At 39.5% G+C, this 14190-nt stretch overlaps 1 protein-coding gene across 3 annotated transcripts in view; it reads right to left on the reverse strand.

Moving 5' to 3' along the window:
* abca2 (ATP-binding cassette, sub-family A (ABC1), member 2) overlaps positions 1 to 14190 on the reverse strand; it is a 178220-nt gene that overhangs the window by 52019 nt on the left and 112011 nt on the right. For 2 of the 3 annotated variants that reach the window (XM_034171301.1, XM_034171300.1), the window contains 5 exons: positions 12078 to 12282; positions 11820 to 11984; positions 9294 to 9474; positions 6476 to 6688; positions 5983 to 6179 (listed from right to left, as the gene is read on the reverse strand). In XM_034171301.1, coding sequence (XP_034027192.1) covers positions 5983 to 6179; positions 6476 to 6688; positions 9294 to 9474; positions 11820 to 11984; positions 12078 to 12282 — 961 coding nt within the window. The remainder of the gene's footprint in view (positions 1 to 5982; positions 6180 to 6475; positions 6689 to 9293; positions 9475 to 11819; positions 11985 to 12077; positions 12283 to 14190) is intronic. The other variant, XM_034171302.1, reaches the window with a different exon arrangement.

Here is a 14190-nt window from a genome sequence, read left to right on the forward strand (position 1 = left end):
CTAGAATCAAGATTTGACAGGGAAAAGGTTATTATAATGGATGGACAAGCTATTGTGCAAGGTATGAAGAAGGTTCCTGGCATGCATACAATTGGTGATCTCGCAGATGCATTTGTCAAGAGGATTGACAAAATGCTGCAGTGGTATAATGAAGGTCGCATCATATCTGACCGGTATATAACTGGATCCCTGAAAGAAAAAACACGCAACAAGCGAGCAGGGGCTACACAAGTGCTTATGCTGGTAGAGGTTCATGTGTCATACTTTCTGAACTTCGATGGGAGGTTTTCAAGGTTAAGAATTTGGAAGGGGAAAAACTTCCTCCAACACTAGGCACTCTCAAACCACATATACAGTGTGCCAATTTTATGTCCAAGAGAGATAAAAGCTATGGGGAACCCAAACCTAACAGTTTAATCCCAGAGGGCAATGGATGGAAGATTGATAAGGATGGGAACCTTGTTCCAGTACAATGTCTTGAAAACCCATCTCCATGTGCTGTACTGGAGCTAGTGAAATGTGAGTGCAAAGGTTCATGCAAACAAAAAGTGAACTGTTCATGCCACAAGAATAACCTACCATGCACAGCACTGTGCAAATGTCAGGACTGTGACAACTTTGAAAACTATCATGAGTGCCATGATGATGATGTTTGAATATTTGCTTCACTCGATTGACAATTTCGATGGAAGAATTTATGTATGTTATGGTGAATACAATTGAAATTATACAAGATATTGACTTGATATTTGGTGAACCACTCACAGGTAGCAGGAGCTAAGGGCTTGGGAGATTTCATAAATTTCCAGTGAATAGTTTTTGAGAAATGATCATTTATAACAAATGGTCATGCCAGAAATCAATATCAAACCCAAAAGATGGGCATGCATATTAGGGCGTCCAAAACCCCGGCAAAATACTTCAAAGTAAAACTGCCATCCAAATGTTTCTGAATATTGATACCCATAGCATCTATCTCAAACAAAAAAAAAATCACTTTTGGCACTGATTTCGCATGGGCCCCAACATTAGTTACATGGGCTACCCGACTAATTTTGTTTTTCTTTTTTCTACAACTACAACTTGCTGGATATTTTTGTGATGTCTTTTTCATACATACATTATGTATTTTTTAACTGTTTAAAATAAAATAAAATAAAATAAAATCACGAAAACCACATTTGACACAAAGTCATTCTAACAGTACCCAAGGATCTTCTAAACAGGTGCAGGACCAATGACATGCAGGTTACTGTTTAGCATCCCACAGTCTCACAACCATACATTAAGACAAAAAGCACCAGGACCCTAAGGACTACAACCTTCATCCTCCTGCAAAGAAATCAGCATCACCAAACACTGTCCAGAAACATCATGACTTTCTAAGCTCTTTCCAGATGTCTCTTGATCTCAAAGGCAGAGGACCCAGAGACTTGAATACAGAGAGAAAATTTCAACATTTTCACCACCTATAGGTGCACTTGTGATGGTGGAGTCTAGATGTCATTGAAAGCCTGGAGCTCAGTCTTAATTCAGGGAAATTTCAAAATCTGTTGAAGTGAAAATCCCACAAACTATGCTGTTCAGCTGCACTTTGAACTGATGTCTGTGACCCTGTAACGTATGTAAAGTAAAACTAAAACTGTAGATCACATATCATCATGGGAAGAATCGAAGATAAAGAATTAGTAAAGTTCCAGCCAATGCAGCAGGAACATTCAAAGTTTCTTAAAATGTTGAATTTTGACCTCGGTGACCTTGGAACATTAGTCAAGCTGAAAAGTCATGAGAGACAGCATGTGTAGGCATTAGAGGAACCGGTGTTTACAAACACTTGGTGCCACCTAACTGCCAAGATAAGAATCAGATTGGGTCAAAAATCATTAGTCTTTGAGAGGTTATGGCCCAGTCACACGGCACACAACGATTCCTGAACGAAGGGAAAAAAGTAAAAAAGTCACAATTCATTGAGAAAAGGTGGACAAAAGAGCTTTATCACCGAATAGCTTGTGAATCAGGAGCACGAAAGAGACAAAAGAGGAACTAAACGAAACCGAAGCTAATGATATCGAAGCTTTAAAAAAAAATGCCTGGAGCCACAGCTGGAGCAGTGTGTGTCTGCATCTCTGAGTTCCAGGATTCGGCGCTGGGACGCAGTTCATAGCGCCTGAGTCCTGGAGAAACTGCAAACAGAAGCTGTGGAGATCTGTGTGCATGTCGGAGGGACCACCTGCTCTGGTTCCTCATGCAGAACAAAAGAGGGACCATCTCCATCATCATCAGAACCCTCACTGTCTGACGACACGCTGGGCACTCCGTCTTGCTTCAATTATAAAAAAAAAAAAAAAAAAGCCCTCTGGTGTGCCGTGGTCACTGCTCTATCACTGTATTACGTTACTAAGCTATATATATATATACGTATACATACGTATACATATATATATACGTATACATACGTATACATATATATATACGTATACATACGTATACATATATATATACGTATACATACGTATACATATATACGTATACATATATATACGTATACATACATATATACGTATACATATATATATACGTATACATACATATGTATACATATATATATACGTATACATATGTATACATATATATACGTATACATATGTATACATATATATATACGTATACATATGTATACATATATATATACGTATACATATATATACATATATATATACGTATACATATATATACATATATATACATATATATACGTATACACTCAACAAAAATATAAACGCAACACTTTTGGTTTTGCTCCCATTTTGTATGAGATGAACTCAAAGATCTAAAACTTTTTCCACATACACAATATCACCATTTCCCTCAAATATTGTTCACAAACCAGTCTAAATCTGTGATAGTGAGCACTTCTCCTTTGCTGAGATAATCCATCCCACCTCACAGGTGTGCCATGTCAAGATGCTGATTAGACACCATGATTAGTGCACAGGTGTGCCTTAGACTGCCCACAATAAAAGGCCACTCTGAAAAGTGCAGTTTTGTTTTATTGGGGGGGGGGATACCAGTCAGTATCTGGTGTGACCACCATTTGCCTCATGCAGTGCAACACATCTCCTTCGCATAGAGTTGATCAGGTTGTCAATTGTGGCCTGTGGAATGTTGGTCCACTCCTCTTCAATGGCTGTGTGAAGTTGCTGGATATTGGCAGGAACTGGTACACGCTGTCATATACGCCGGTCCAGAGCATCCCAAACATGCTCAATGGGTGACATGTCTGGTGAGTATGCCGGCCATGCAAGAACTGGGACATTTTCAGCTTCCAAGAATTGTGTACAGATCCTTGCAACATGGGGCCGTGCATTATCCTGCTGCAACATGAGGTGATGTTCTTGGATGTATGGCACAACAATGGGCCTCAGGATCTCGTCACGGTATCTCTGTGCATTCAAAATGCCATCAATAAAATGTACCTGTGTTCTTCGTCCATAACAGACGCCTGCCCATACCATAACCCCACCACCACCATGGGCCACTCGATCCACAACATTGACATCAGAAAACCGCTCACCCACACGACGCCACACACGCTGTCTGCCATCTGCCCTGCACAGTGTGAACCGGGATTCATCCATGAAGAGAACACCTCTCCAACGTGCCAAACGCCAGCGAATGTGAGCATTTGCCCACTCAAGTCGGTTACGACGACGAACTGGAGTCAGGTCGAGACCCTGATGAGGACGACGAGCATGCAGATGAGCTTCCCTGAGACGGTTTCTGACAGTTTGTGCAGAAATTCTTTGGTTATGCAAACCAATTGTTTCAGCAGCTGTCCGAGTGGCTGGTCTCAGACGATCTTGGAGGTGAACATGCTGGATGTGGAGGTCCTGGGCTGGTGTGGTTACACGTGGTCTGCGGTTGTGAGGCTAGTTGGATGTACTGCCAAATTCTCTGAAAACTGCACCTTTCAGAGTGGCCTTTTATTGTGGGCAGTCTAAGGCACACCTGTGCACTAATCATGGTGTCTAATCAGCATCTTGATATGGCACACCTGTGAGGTGGGATGGATTATCTCTGCAAAGGAGAAGTGCTCACTATCACAGATTTAGACTGGTTTGTGAACAATATTTGAGGGAAATGGTGATATTGTGTATGTGTAAAAAGTTTTAGATCTTTGAGTTCATCTCATACAAAATGGGAGCAGAACCAAAAGCGTTGTTGTCAAAATGGGGAATAAATATAAGTGTAAAGATGACTGAATATATCAGAGCAGTAAATTGTTCAGTCCGTGTGAACGCGCATTGACTCCCCATGTGTGGTTATTTCTACCAGCTGCAGCTGATCCACAAGGTGAATTCTTCCTTCCAGAACGGCTCGTTATATAGTCATATGAATCATCTACCTGTTGCCATATGTACATATGGGTTGGATTGTCATTCCTACACTCATACTATTATATTTAATAAAAAAATAATAAGCGCACGCAGGAGCTGCTGCTGCCTTCAAGTACCGTCAGAAATGACAGAACTTTTTTGTTGTTTCAAATTCAGCAGTTGCTTGTGGCAAAATAATTAATTGTATCCACACAAAAGATTAATTCTGGCCTATATAAGATGCCTGAGCCCATTGAAGCTGACCCCCCACCCAGATTATAAAAAAAAAAAAAAAAGCAAAAAGCAAACAGGCTGAGTTTGCCCTGTAATTTCCGATGATACATGAACGCAGCGGCAGCGCTCACAAACCAGCTTCTGCACTGTTTGAAAACATTCAGCTGGTTGAACGAAGTCAAACTAAACGCCAACGTTACAAAAACTAAGCAAACGATAAAAAATGTCAAGAAGGACAGCAAAACGAAACATGGATGAATTGAGGTTTTCGTTGCCCTTCATTCAAATTTTTCAACAGTTTAAAAATCCTGATGAAGCGCCAGCTGCAGGAACGAAGCTGAGCGAAGGTTAAACGATGCCAATGAAAGTCCAGATTTCTTGTTTCATTTGGGCTTTGTTGCCCTTCGTTAAGTGCCATGTGACTGGTCCATTAGTGAAGGCAACATGTCTACAAAGGAGACGTTCAATGGACAGACTTCACCATAAGTGAAGTGATAAATAAATAAAAAATTATCATACCTGCCCTCATGCTGAAATCGGCCCACATCAATTTTTTATTTATTTATTTATTGTGAATTTCTTTGAGTGGCGAGTATGCTGTGGGCAAAGACGGTGGAAGTTTACTGAGCCGTCTTGGAACTTGCTGCTTGACAATGGAGGTAGCTTGGACGCCAAGTACAAAGGCTGCAAGGTGAATTTGTCCTCAGAGAGTTGTGGCTCTGTGCTGACACATTCTATTCCGTGTGCCTTCTGGCAAACTGTAGCTGAAATTTCACATCTTTTGAAGAAAATCCTTCTCTTTTGTTGTATCAGAGAAAACTAAAAAAATATATATGTATATACAAATGTTTTGTTTTTTTACTGGGGTGGACGTATAAAAGGATGAGAATGAGACATTAAATTGACTAAAATAGATTAGCCTTTCCTTAGAGTGTAACGAACAATACAATAAAACAAACTGTTTAATGCGCTCCTTTATGAAGGTGACAGGTTAATTTAAAAATCAGCAGGAGGACACGGTGCGTAGTTTGATTCACAATGCAACGAGGGAGAGAAAAGGGAAAGTAATGTAAAAATGTTAGCAATGTCACTAAAGCTGCTTCCCATGAATATACGTAAACGTCTGTCTACAGATTATTCATTATAATAGCAGGCATATTTGTACTGGAAATACTCATGTACTGAAACTATGCTCTTGCATTCCTATTAAGAAAAATTGCATTGGTGACATTTATTATAACAGCATTTGAATCGGCTGTGTGTTTGCACCAGTTATATTAACATTACTACAACGGCGATAGTTATTACAGTAGCAATTTCAATCGATGAGAACAACGCCAGAACATACTCTGGTATTCTGGAAGTGACTCACCCTGCTTGTACTTGAGGATGAGGTCCCAGATCGCCCTACGAGCATAAGGATCCACTCCTGCGGTGGGTTCATCCAAAATGACGGCTCTGGAGCCGCCAACGAAAGCTATGGCCACAGACAGCTTCCTCTTCATCCCCCCAGACAAAGTCTGCACCAGACTGTGACGCTTGTTGGATAACTCCAAGTCAACAATCATCCTAAACACGCATACACACAGATTCAAGTGGACATGTATCAACAATTTTTAGATTGTGAATTAACAAGCTGCTTATTCTTCTTTGCAAATATGCTCAGACGTTTCACATCAACAACTTAGTTTCCATTTGTGTACTTGTAGAAGATAATGTGTAGTGTAATATAATAAACAGTTCATTTACATATTCAAATATGTATATCAGGTACTTCTTCTCTAAGTGCTGTTATGAGCAGTTGAGATGTAAGGAACAAAAGGGTTAACTAATTCTTGTAAGCTCAATGGTATGGGCAAACTGACTTGTCCATTTCCTTGCGTATGTCTTCCTCAGCCATGCCTTTGAGTCTGGAGTAGAACCAAAGATGTTCCTCTACACTCAGCTTGTCAAACAGGACGTTATGCTGCGGACACATGCCCAGGTTCTGACGAATCCGTTCCATCTCCGTACGGATATCGTGACCATATATAGTGGCTGAGCCAGAGGTGGGTGGGAACAAGCCGGTCAGAATTGACCTATGATGCGACAGTGATAGTAACACAGTGAATCATTGGCAAAGAAGAGAATGCTTTTAAAAATTATATCCAACTTTTAAAAATTGCAAGTACATGTAAAGTGCTTCTGTATATCACTGTTTTGTATTCCATACTTTGAGTTTGTCAAACCTTTTAAAGCATGCCACAACAAATAAATCTAGTGTTTTGTCATTATTCATGATTACAATGTGACACTCTGCGAAACTGTATGTGTGTGTAACAGTTGGAACCAACCCGGCTTGTGTTTCTCTGTATGTGGATACGCGTTTTCCACAGGAATATTTCAGATCTTTCATGAATATGGCTACCCTAAGCTCACCAAAGCTTAGGGTAGTATTAGTAAGGCAAATTGCAACTGACAATAACTTTTTCTTCAGTTTACGTTAAAACCAAGAACCCCTCAAATAAGTTCACAAGTGTATATCGTTGCGTAGCAATATGGTAGGAATATGTTGCATTATGGGTAATGACAAAATACCAAAATGATGGGAAGAAACACAACCCCAAACTGTTTTTTTGGGTTCAAAGTTATGTATTAACATTGTGACATTATGTAGATTTTCAGCTAAAATATACTGATCATACAGTGCATCCAGAAAGTATTCACAGCGCTGCACTTGTTCTGCATTTTCCACACTCTTGACCTCAGACCGGGGCGACGGTTCGTCTTTCAGCAGGACAATGACCCTAAGCACACAGCCAAGATATCAAAGGAGTGGATTCAGGACAACTCTGTGAATGACCTTGAGTGGCCCAGCCAGAGCTCAGACCTGAATCTGACTGAACATCTCTGGAGAGATCTGAAAATGTCTGTGCCCAAAGACAGGTGCACCAAGCTTGTGGCAACATATTCAAGAAGACATGAGGCTTTAATTGCTGCTGTGAATATTTATTAGCATATGAATATTTATTTTTAATAAATCTGCAAAAAGTAAAAAAGTAGAATTTTGAGGGGAAAAAATAATTTACTCCATTTTGGAATACGACTGTAACATAATAAAATGCGGCAAAAGCGTAGCGCTGTGAATACTTTCTGGGTGCACAGTATACGTCCAGGTCACATTCCTGATAAATCAAATCATGTAAAGAAAACATGCTGGAGTATCTATATCTGCAGGTAACACTGGTCTGTTATGACAGCCAAAATGCATCCTTCAAACTAGGATGTGCTTACTGGGGTGGATGGTATTGGGTTCCTAAGCTACAGCAGCAATACCACTAATTTTGAAAGCGCATAAATTCAAAGCGCATATTAAACAAATATGTAGGACTGCCTTTTTGCATTTACGCAATATCTCTAAAATCAGAAAGGTCTTGTCTCAGAGTGATGCTGAAAAACTAATTCATGCATTTGTTTCCTCTAGGCTGGACTATTGTAATTCATTATTATCAGGTTGTCCTAAAAGTTCCCTAAAAAGCCTTCAGTTGGTTCAGAATGCTGCAGCTAGAGTACTGACGGGGACTAGCAGGAGAGAGCATATCTCACCCGTGTTGGCCTCCCTTCATTGGCTTCCTGTTAATGCTAGAATAGAATTTAAAATTCTTCTTCTTACTTATAAGGTTTTGAATAATCAGGTCCCATCTTATCTTAGGGACCTCATAGTACCATATTACCCCATTAGAGCGCTTCGCTCTCAGACTGCGGGCTTACTTGTAGTTCCTAGGGTTTGTAAGAGTAGAACGGGAGGCAGAGCCTTCAGCTTTCAGGCTCCTCTCCTGTGGAACCAGCTCCCAATTCAGATCAGGGAGACAGATACCCTCTCTACTTTTAAGATTAGGCTTAAAACTTTCCTTTTCGCTAAGGCTTATAATTAGGGCTGGATCGGGTGACCCTGGACCATCCCTTGGTTATGTTGCTTTAGACGTAGACTGTGTTTCATAATTATTGTATGGCCTTGCCTTGCAATGTGGAGCGCCTTGGGGCGACTGTTTGTTGTGATTTGGCGCTATACAAGAAAAAAGTTGATTGGTTGAGTTGAATTTTGCCATGAATCTGCATTTAACTGATACTATTCTTAATGCTCAGTATGAAACATAAGGGTACACGTACTCCATTAGTTCCACAGAACATGAATTATTTGTATTCTTTTCATAAAAAAATGACGAATATATATTGATGAATACTGATTTAAAACGTGATACCCCAGTGAAAGCTGTACCAAAAGTAGTGACGCCGATATAGGACCTGCGGCTCATTGGTGCCAGTGCTTATCTCTGCATTCGGCAGAGTGAAACAACAACTCTCTCTGGATGGGAGGCCAGTCTATCACAGGTTCCCTCCCCAGCCAAGGATGGTACCCATTTACAGCTGGGTGGACTAGGACAATGCAGATGAAGTGTCATGTCTGATAGCAGCACTTTAAGCCTGAGATTTGCTCCATTTTATAAAAATCTAAATCAACTGAACCTGTTACAGCAAAGATGGACAAAGTGTTTATGGTTTAGAGTTAATGTCAGCCAGTTATAACACACACACACACACACACACACACACACACACACACACACACACACACACACACACACACACACACACACACACACACACACACACACACACACACACACACACTTTTCCCCTCACATGGTGGTGGTCTTGCCAGCACCATTGTGCCCCAGGAAAGAGACCACTTGGTTTTCATGGAGGTTGAGGCTCAGTTTGTTTAAGGCTAACTTGCTGCCAGTCTTGTACACCTTGGTCAGTTTGTCAATACACACGACTAGTGGCAGGTGGCTTGGCTCCTCCTCTATACCGCGCATCTCCTCTGGGAAGACAAAAAGGGAGACCAAGTATGTACATGCAATGCCACTCAGTCAAGACTAAAACAGATAAGGGCAGAGTGCCAACTGATTAAAAAAAAATTACAAAATAAAATTCTCTACTCACTTTTTTTAATGGCTAGCTAAATGATGAAAACAACAACAACAACATCTTGAGGGCCATTCAGGAAACTGCAAAACTACTGCCAAAGCACAACAGGCACTTCAAAAATAATAACCCCAACTTGTACAATACAATTTAAAAAAAAAATACATGTATTAGTTTCAGTGAAACTGACAAAAATGCAACTAAACAATGAATAATAAAAAAAAAATCAGAAGACTAAAAACATCTATAATCCATCTCTTGTAACTAGACTATGGTCTTCTTTTTGTAGTTCTGTTATATATAATTCTATGTGTATCATCTCACTACTGATGATTCAGTCTAAATACAGTAGTGTTCAGAATAATAGTAGTGCTATGTGACTAAAAAGATTAATCCAGGTTTTGAGTATATTTCTTATTGTTACATGGGAAACAATGTACCAGTAGATTCAGTAGATTCTCACAAATCCAACAAGACCAAGCATTCATGATATGCACACTCTTAAGGCTATGAAATTTGGCTATTAGTAAAAAAAAAGTAGAAAAGGGGGTGTTCACAATAATAGTAGTGTGACATTCAGTCAGTGAGTTCAGCAATTTTGTGGAACAAACAGGTGTGAATCAGGTGTCCCCTATTTAAGGATGAAGCCAGCACTTGTTGTACATGCTTTTCTCTTTGAAAGCCTGAGGAAAATGGGACGTTCAAGACATTGTTCAGAAGAACAGCGTAGTTTGATTAAAAAGTTGATTGGAGAGGGAAAAACTTATACGCAGGTGCAAAAAATTATAGGCTGTTCACCTACAATGATCTCCAATGCTTTAAAATGGACAAAAAACCAGAGACGCATGTAAGAAAATAGAAAACAACCATCAAAATAGATAGAAGAATAACCAGAATGGCAAAGGCTCACCCACTGATCAGCTCCAGGATGATCAAAGACAGTCTGGAGTTACTTGTAAGTGCTGTGACAGTTAGAAGATGCCTGTGTGAAGCTAATTTATTTGCAAGAATCCCCCGCAAAGTCCCTCTGTTAAATAAAAGATGTGCAGAAGAGGTTACAATTTGCCAAAGAACACATTAACTGGCCTAAAGAGAAATGGAGGAATATTTTGTGGACTGATGAGAGTAAAATTGTTCTTTTTGGGTCCAAGGGCCGCAGACAGTTTGTGAGACGACCCCAAACTCTGAATTCAAGCCACAGTTCACAGTGAAGACAGTGAAGCATGGTGGTGCAAGCATCATGATATGGGCATGTTTCTCCTACTATGGTGTTGGGTCTATATATCGCATACCAGGTATCATGGATCAGTTTGGATATGTAAAAATACTTGAAGAGGTCATGTTGCCTTATGCTGAAGAGGACATGCCCTTGAAATGGGTGTTTCAACAAGACAATGACCCCAAGCACACTAGTAAATGATCAAAATCTTGGTTCCAAACCAACAAAATTAATGCCTCGCAGATGTGAAGAAATCATGAAAAACTGTGGTTATACAACTAAATACTAGTTTAGTGATTCACAGGATTGTTAAAAAAGCAGTTTGAACATAACAGTTTTGAGTTTGTAGCGTCAACAGCAGATGCTACTATTATTGTGAACACCCCCTTTTATTTTTTTACTAATAGCCCAATTTCATAGCCTTAAGAGTGTGAGTAATTTGTGAGAATCTACTGAATCTACTGGTACCCTGTTTCCCGTGTAACAACAAGAAATATACTCAAAACCTGGATTAATCTTTTTAGTCACATAGCACTACTATTATTCTGAACACTACTGTATGTTTTGACTAGTTTTGAATGTTTCTGTGTATTGTTAATAGTTTTTAACTGTTTATCATCTTTGTAACACACTTTGTAATGGTTGTTTGAAAAGTGCAATATAAATGTATGGCTGGGAAGGAATAAAAAGAGCAAGATAGGGATATTTCAATTTTTACGTGGTGGCAGAGTTAGAACACTGGTAATGAAATTTTCCAACATGAAGACTTTTATGAATTCACTGGATTCTAAAACTGTGGTGAAAATGTTGGGCCTGACCTTGAAGAGGAAATGTTACATGAGTCATGACTGTGCATGAATGAATAGAGCGCAGAGATTTTTAGATCATTTTAATAGCAATACCTTTCATTAAAAAACAGAAACAACAACAACAACAACATTCTGGTTACCATAAATAATTACCTGTATTTAAACAGTTTATAAAGTTGCCAACAACAATGACACCAGATCAGTCTTCCCTACCTGATCTCCGTTGGTCCATTGCACAAGCCTGGTCCTCCTCCATCACGCTGAGCCTCGCTGTGCTGCCTCCACACCATGGCCAATCCCATGTCTCAACACGCCCACTGCCCGACCAATAAGACCTCTGCAGGGGGAAGTACCAGGGGCGGGGCAACCCATACATGCCTATAGGAAAAAAAAAGAAGAAGGAAACAAGGAAGCACTTACTTGTCTATAAATACACAATTTAAAATTTGGAAAGCAAAACCTAGAATATACCTGGATGTACAGCTTCAATATACCAGGTGAGTACACCATACACAGCAGCATCAATGATGAGCATCATCATGGACAAACCCAAGTTAAAGTCATCGCCTTCTACAGGCGACTGACTGATGGTTCGCCACTGGATGCCAACGCCTGCTACTTCATACAGGGCAAAGTACTTTGATCCTAGGCCAAAGGCTGTCGTGGACATCAGAGACTAGAGGAGACAGGTTAAGAAATAATATTAATTTGAATATTTCAAGAACAAAAAAATATTACACTTTACAACAAAACTGGTTTAAAAAAAAAAAAAACAAGAGTGCTCTGAGAGAACAATATCCCACCACTGGCAAACGCTGCTTTGGTACAAGTGCTTATTACATTCTGATGACATTTCAAGGTGTGTGATAGTTGATTTCAGAATGCAGACACCAACTCATGTAACTGGCAGTGTCTAGGTTTGTTATTAAGGGCCATAACTCTGCCAAAATATGTCAATGTGTGTGTGTGTATATATATATATATATATATATATATATATATATATATATACACACACACATACATATTCTATTTCTACCTCATTTTTTATGTCTCGTACTGTTACAAGTATTATTACTGCTTATCTTTGCACACGCTGTTTGATGAACATTTTCCTTTACTTGCACCCATCTTGTGTGTGTTTTTTAAGAGCTGACGTAACATGAATTTCACCTCTGTGAGATCAATAAAGTTTATCTTTATCAATCTTGTACAATATTGCAATATGCATATTACCAACCTATAACAAGGAATTGTACCAACTTTCCCAGATTTCCTACTAAAAATGTGAAAGGAGTTGATTTCAGAATGCAGGCACCCACTCATGAAACTGACCAAGTCTAGATTTGTAAATCAAGGGCAGTAACTCTGGTAAAATGAGCCCAACTTGAACGATATGATAATATGCATATTGCCAACCTATTACAAGGACTTAAGTTTCACAAAATTCCTACTAAAAATGTGAGAGGAGTTGATTTAAGAATGCTTACTCTGTACTAGGGTGGTCCTAAAAAACAAACTTCAACTTTTTCAAGGTGCTTCTATATCTATATCTATATATATATATATATATATATATATATATATATATATATATATGAATTGGGTGAAATTTCATGACATTTGTAAAATATTAACCACTGCCGCCCTGCCGCTGTTTTATGTGACGTGCGAGTGACATTTTGAGTTATGGACTGGATACATTAGTTCATTAGTCGCAGATTTTGTTACATCTGTCTGAGGTGGCATTTTTGAGGCATTCAAAGTCAACATGGACTTCCTCATCAAGGACCCTCAGAGTGGGAGGACGACTCATCATTCCAGTTATCACAGCAGGTCCTACATAACATCGTTGCTGTTAATGATTTTGCTGAGCGAGGAGTTGCACTTATCCAGGATTACAATCAGATCTTAACAAAGGATGAACAGCAGCGCCACCTGCTGCAAGTTGTTGAGTGGCTTTGACATCAGTTTTCGTAGGTGAAGAAAACCTGAACCAAATGTTGTCCCCATGAGTGTCTGTTTTCACCAAATAGGTGGACAGTGACATGCAATACTTTTTTTATGTCCCCTGTATGGTCAGTTAAAGGAGAAAGGATTGTTGTTGCAAACAGGTACATTACTATTGCTGGTTTGCGCTAATATGCTCAACCATTGCAATTTTCACCTCGCGTGTGGCAGTGGTTAGAATGGTCATATCGAAATAAAATTTTTCACAAAACATTTTCTCATCAAGATGAACAATTTTGTCAGGAAGCACCTTAAGCTATGTTTACATATAATGAAGGAAAGTTACGAATGCCATGAAGTATACATTCTTGACCGCTGATCACAAATATGATGATTCGGGGGCAGAGGCGTCAGATGTTCTCAGGAACTGCTGCAACCTGTTACCACGCGTTATGATTAATGGCACATGTTGCTGGAGGATTATCAGGAACCATTACGCACGGTCAAGAATAACATTCTGCCCTGTTGCACATGCAACAGTGCATCATTAAGTTCTGTCACGTTGTGAATGAGGCAAACTGTCTCTACACACACCCCCATATTCATCCAACTGTTAGTTGCTGAACAATTCAGA

The sequence above is a fragment of the Thalassophryne amazonica genome, chromosome 5 (assembly GCF_902500255.1).
Source record: "Thalassophryne amazonica chromosome 5, fThaAma1.1, whole genome shotgun sequence".
Classification (NCBI taxonomy): domain Eukaryota; kingdom Metazoa; phylum Chordata; class Actinopteri; order Batrachoidiformes; family Batrachoididae; genus Thalassophryne; species Thalassophryne amazonica.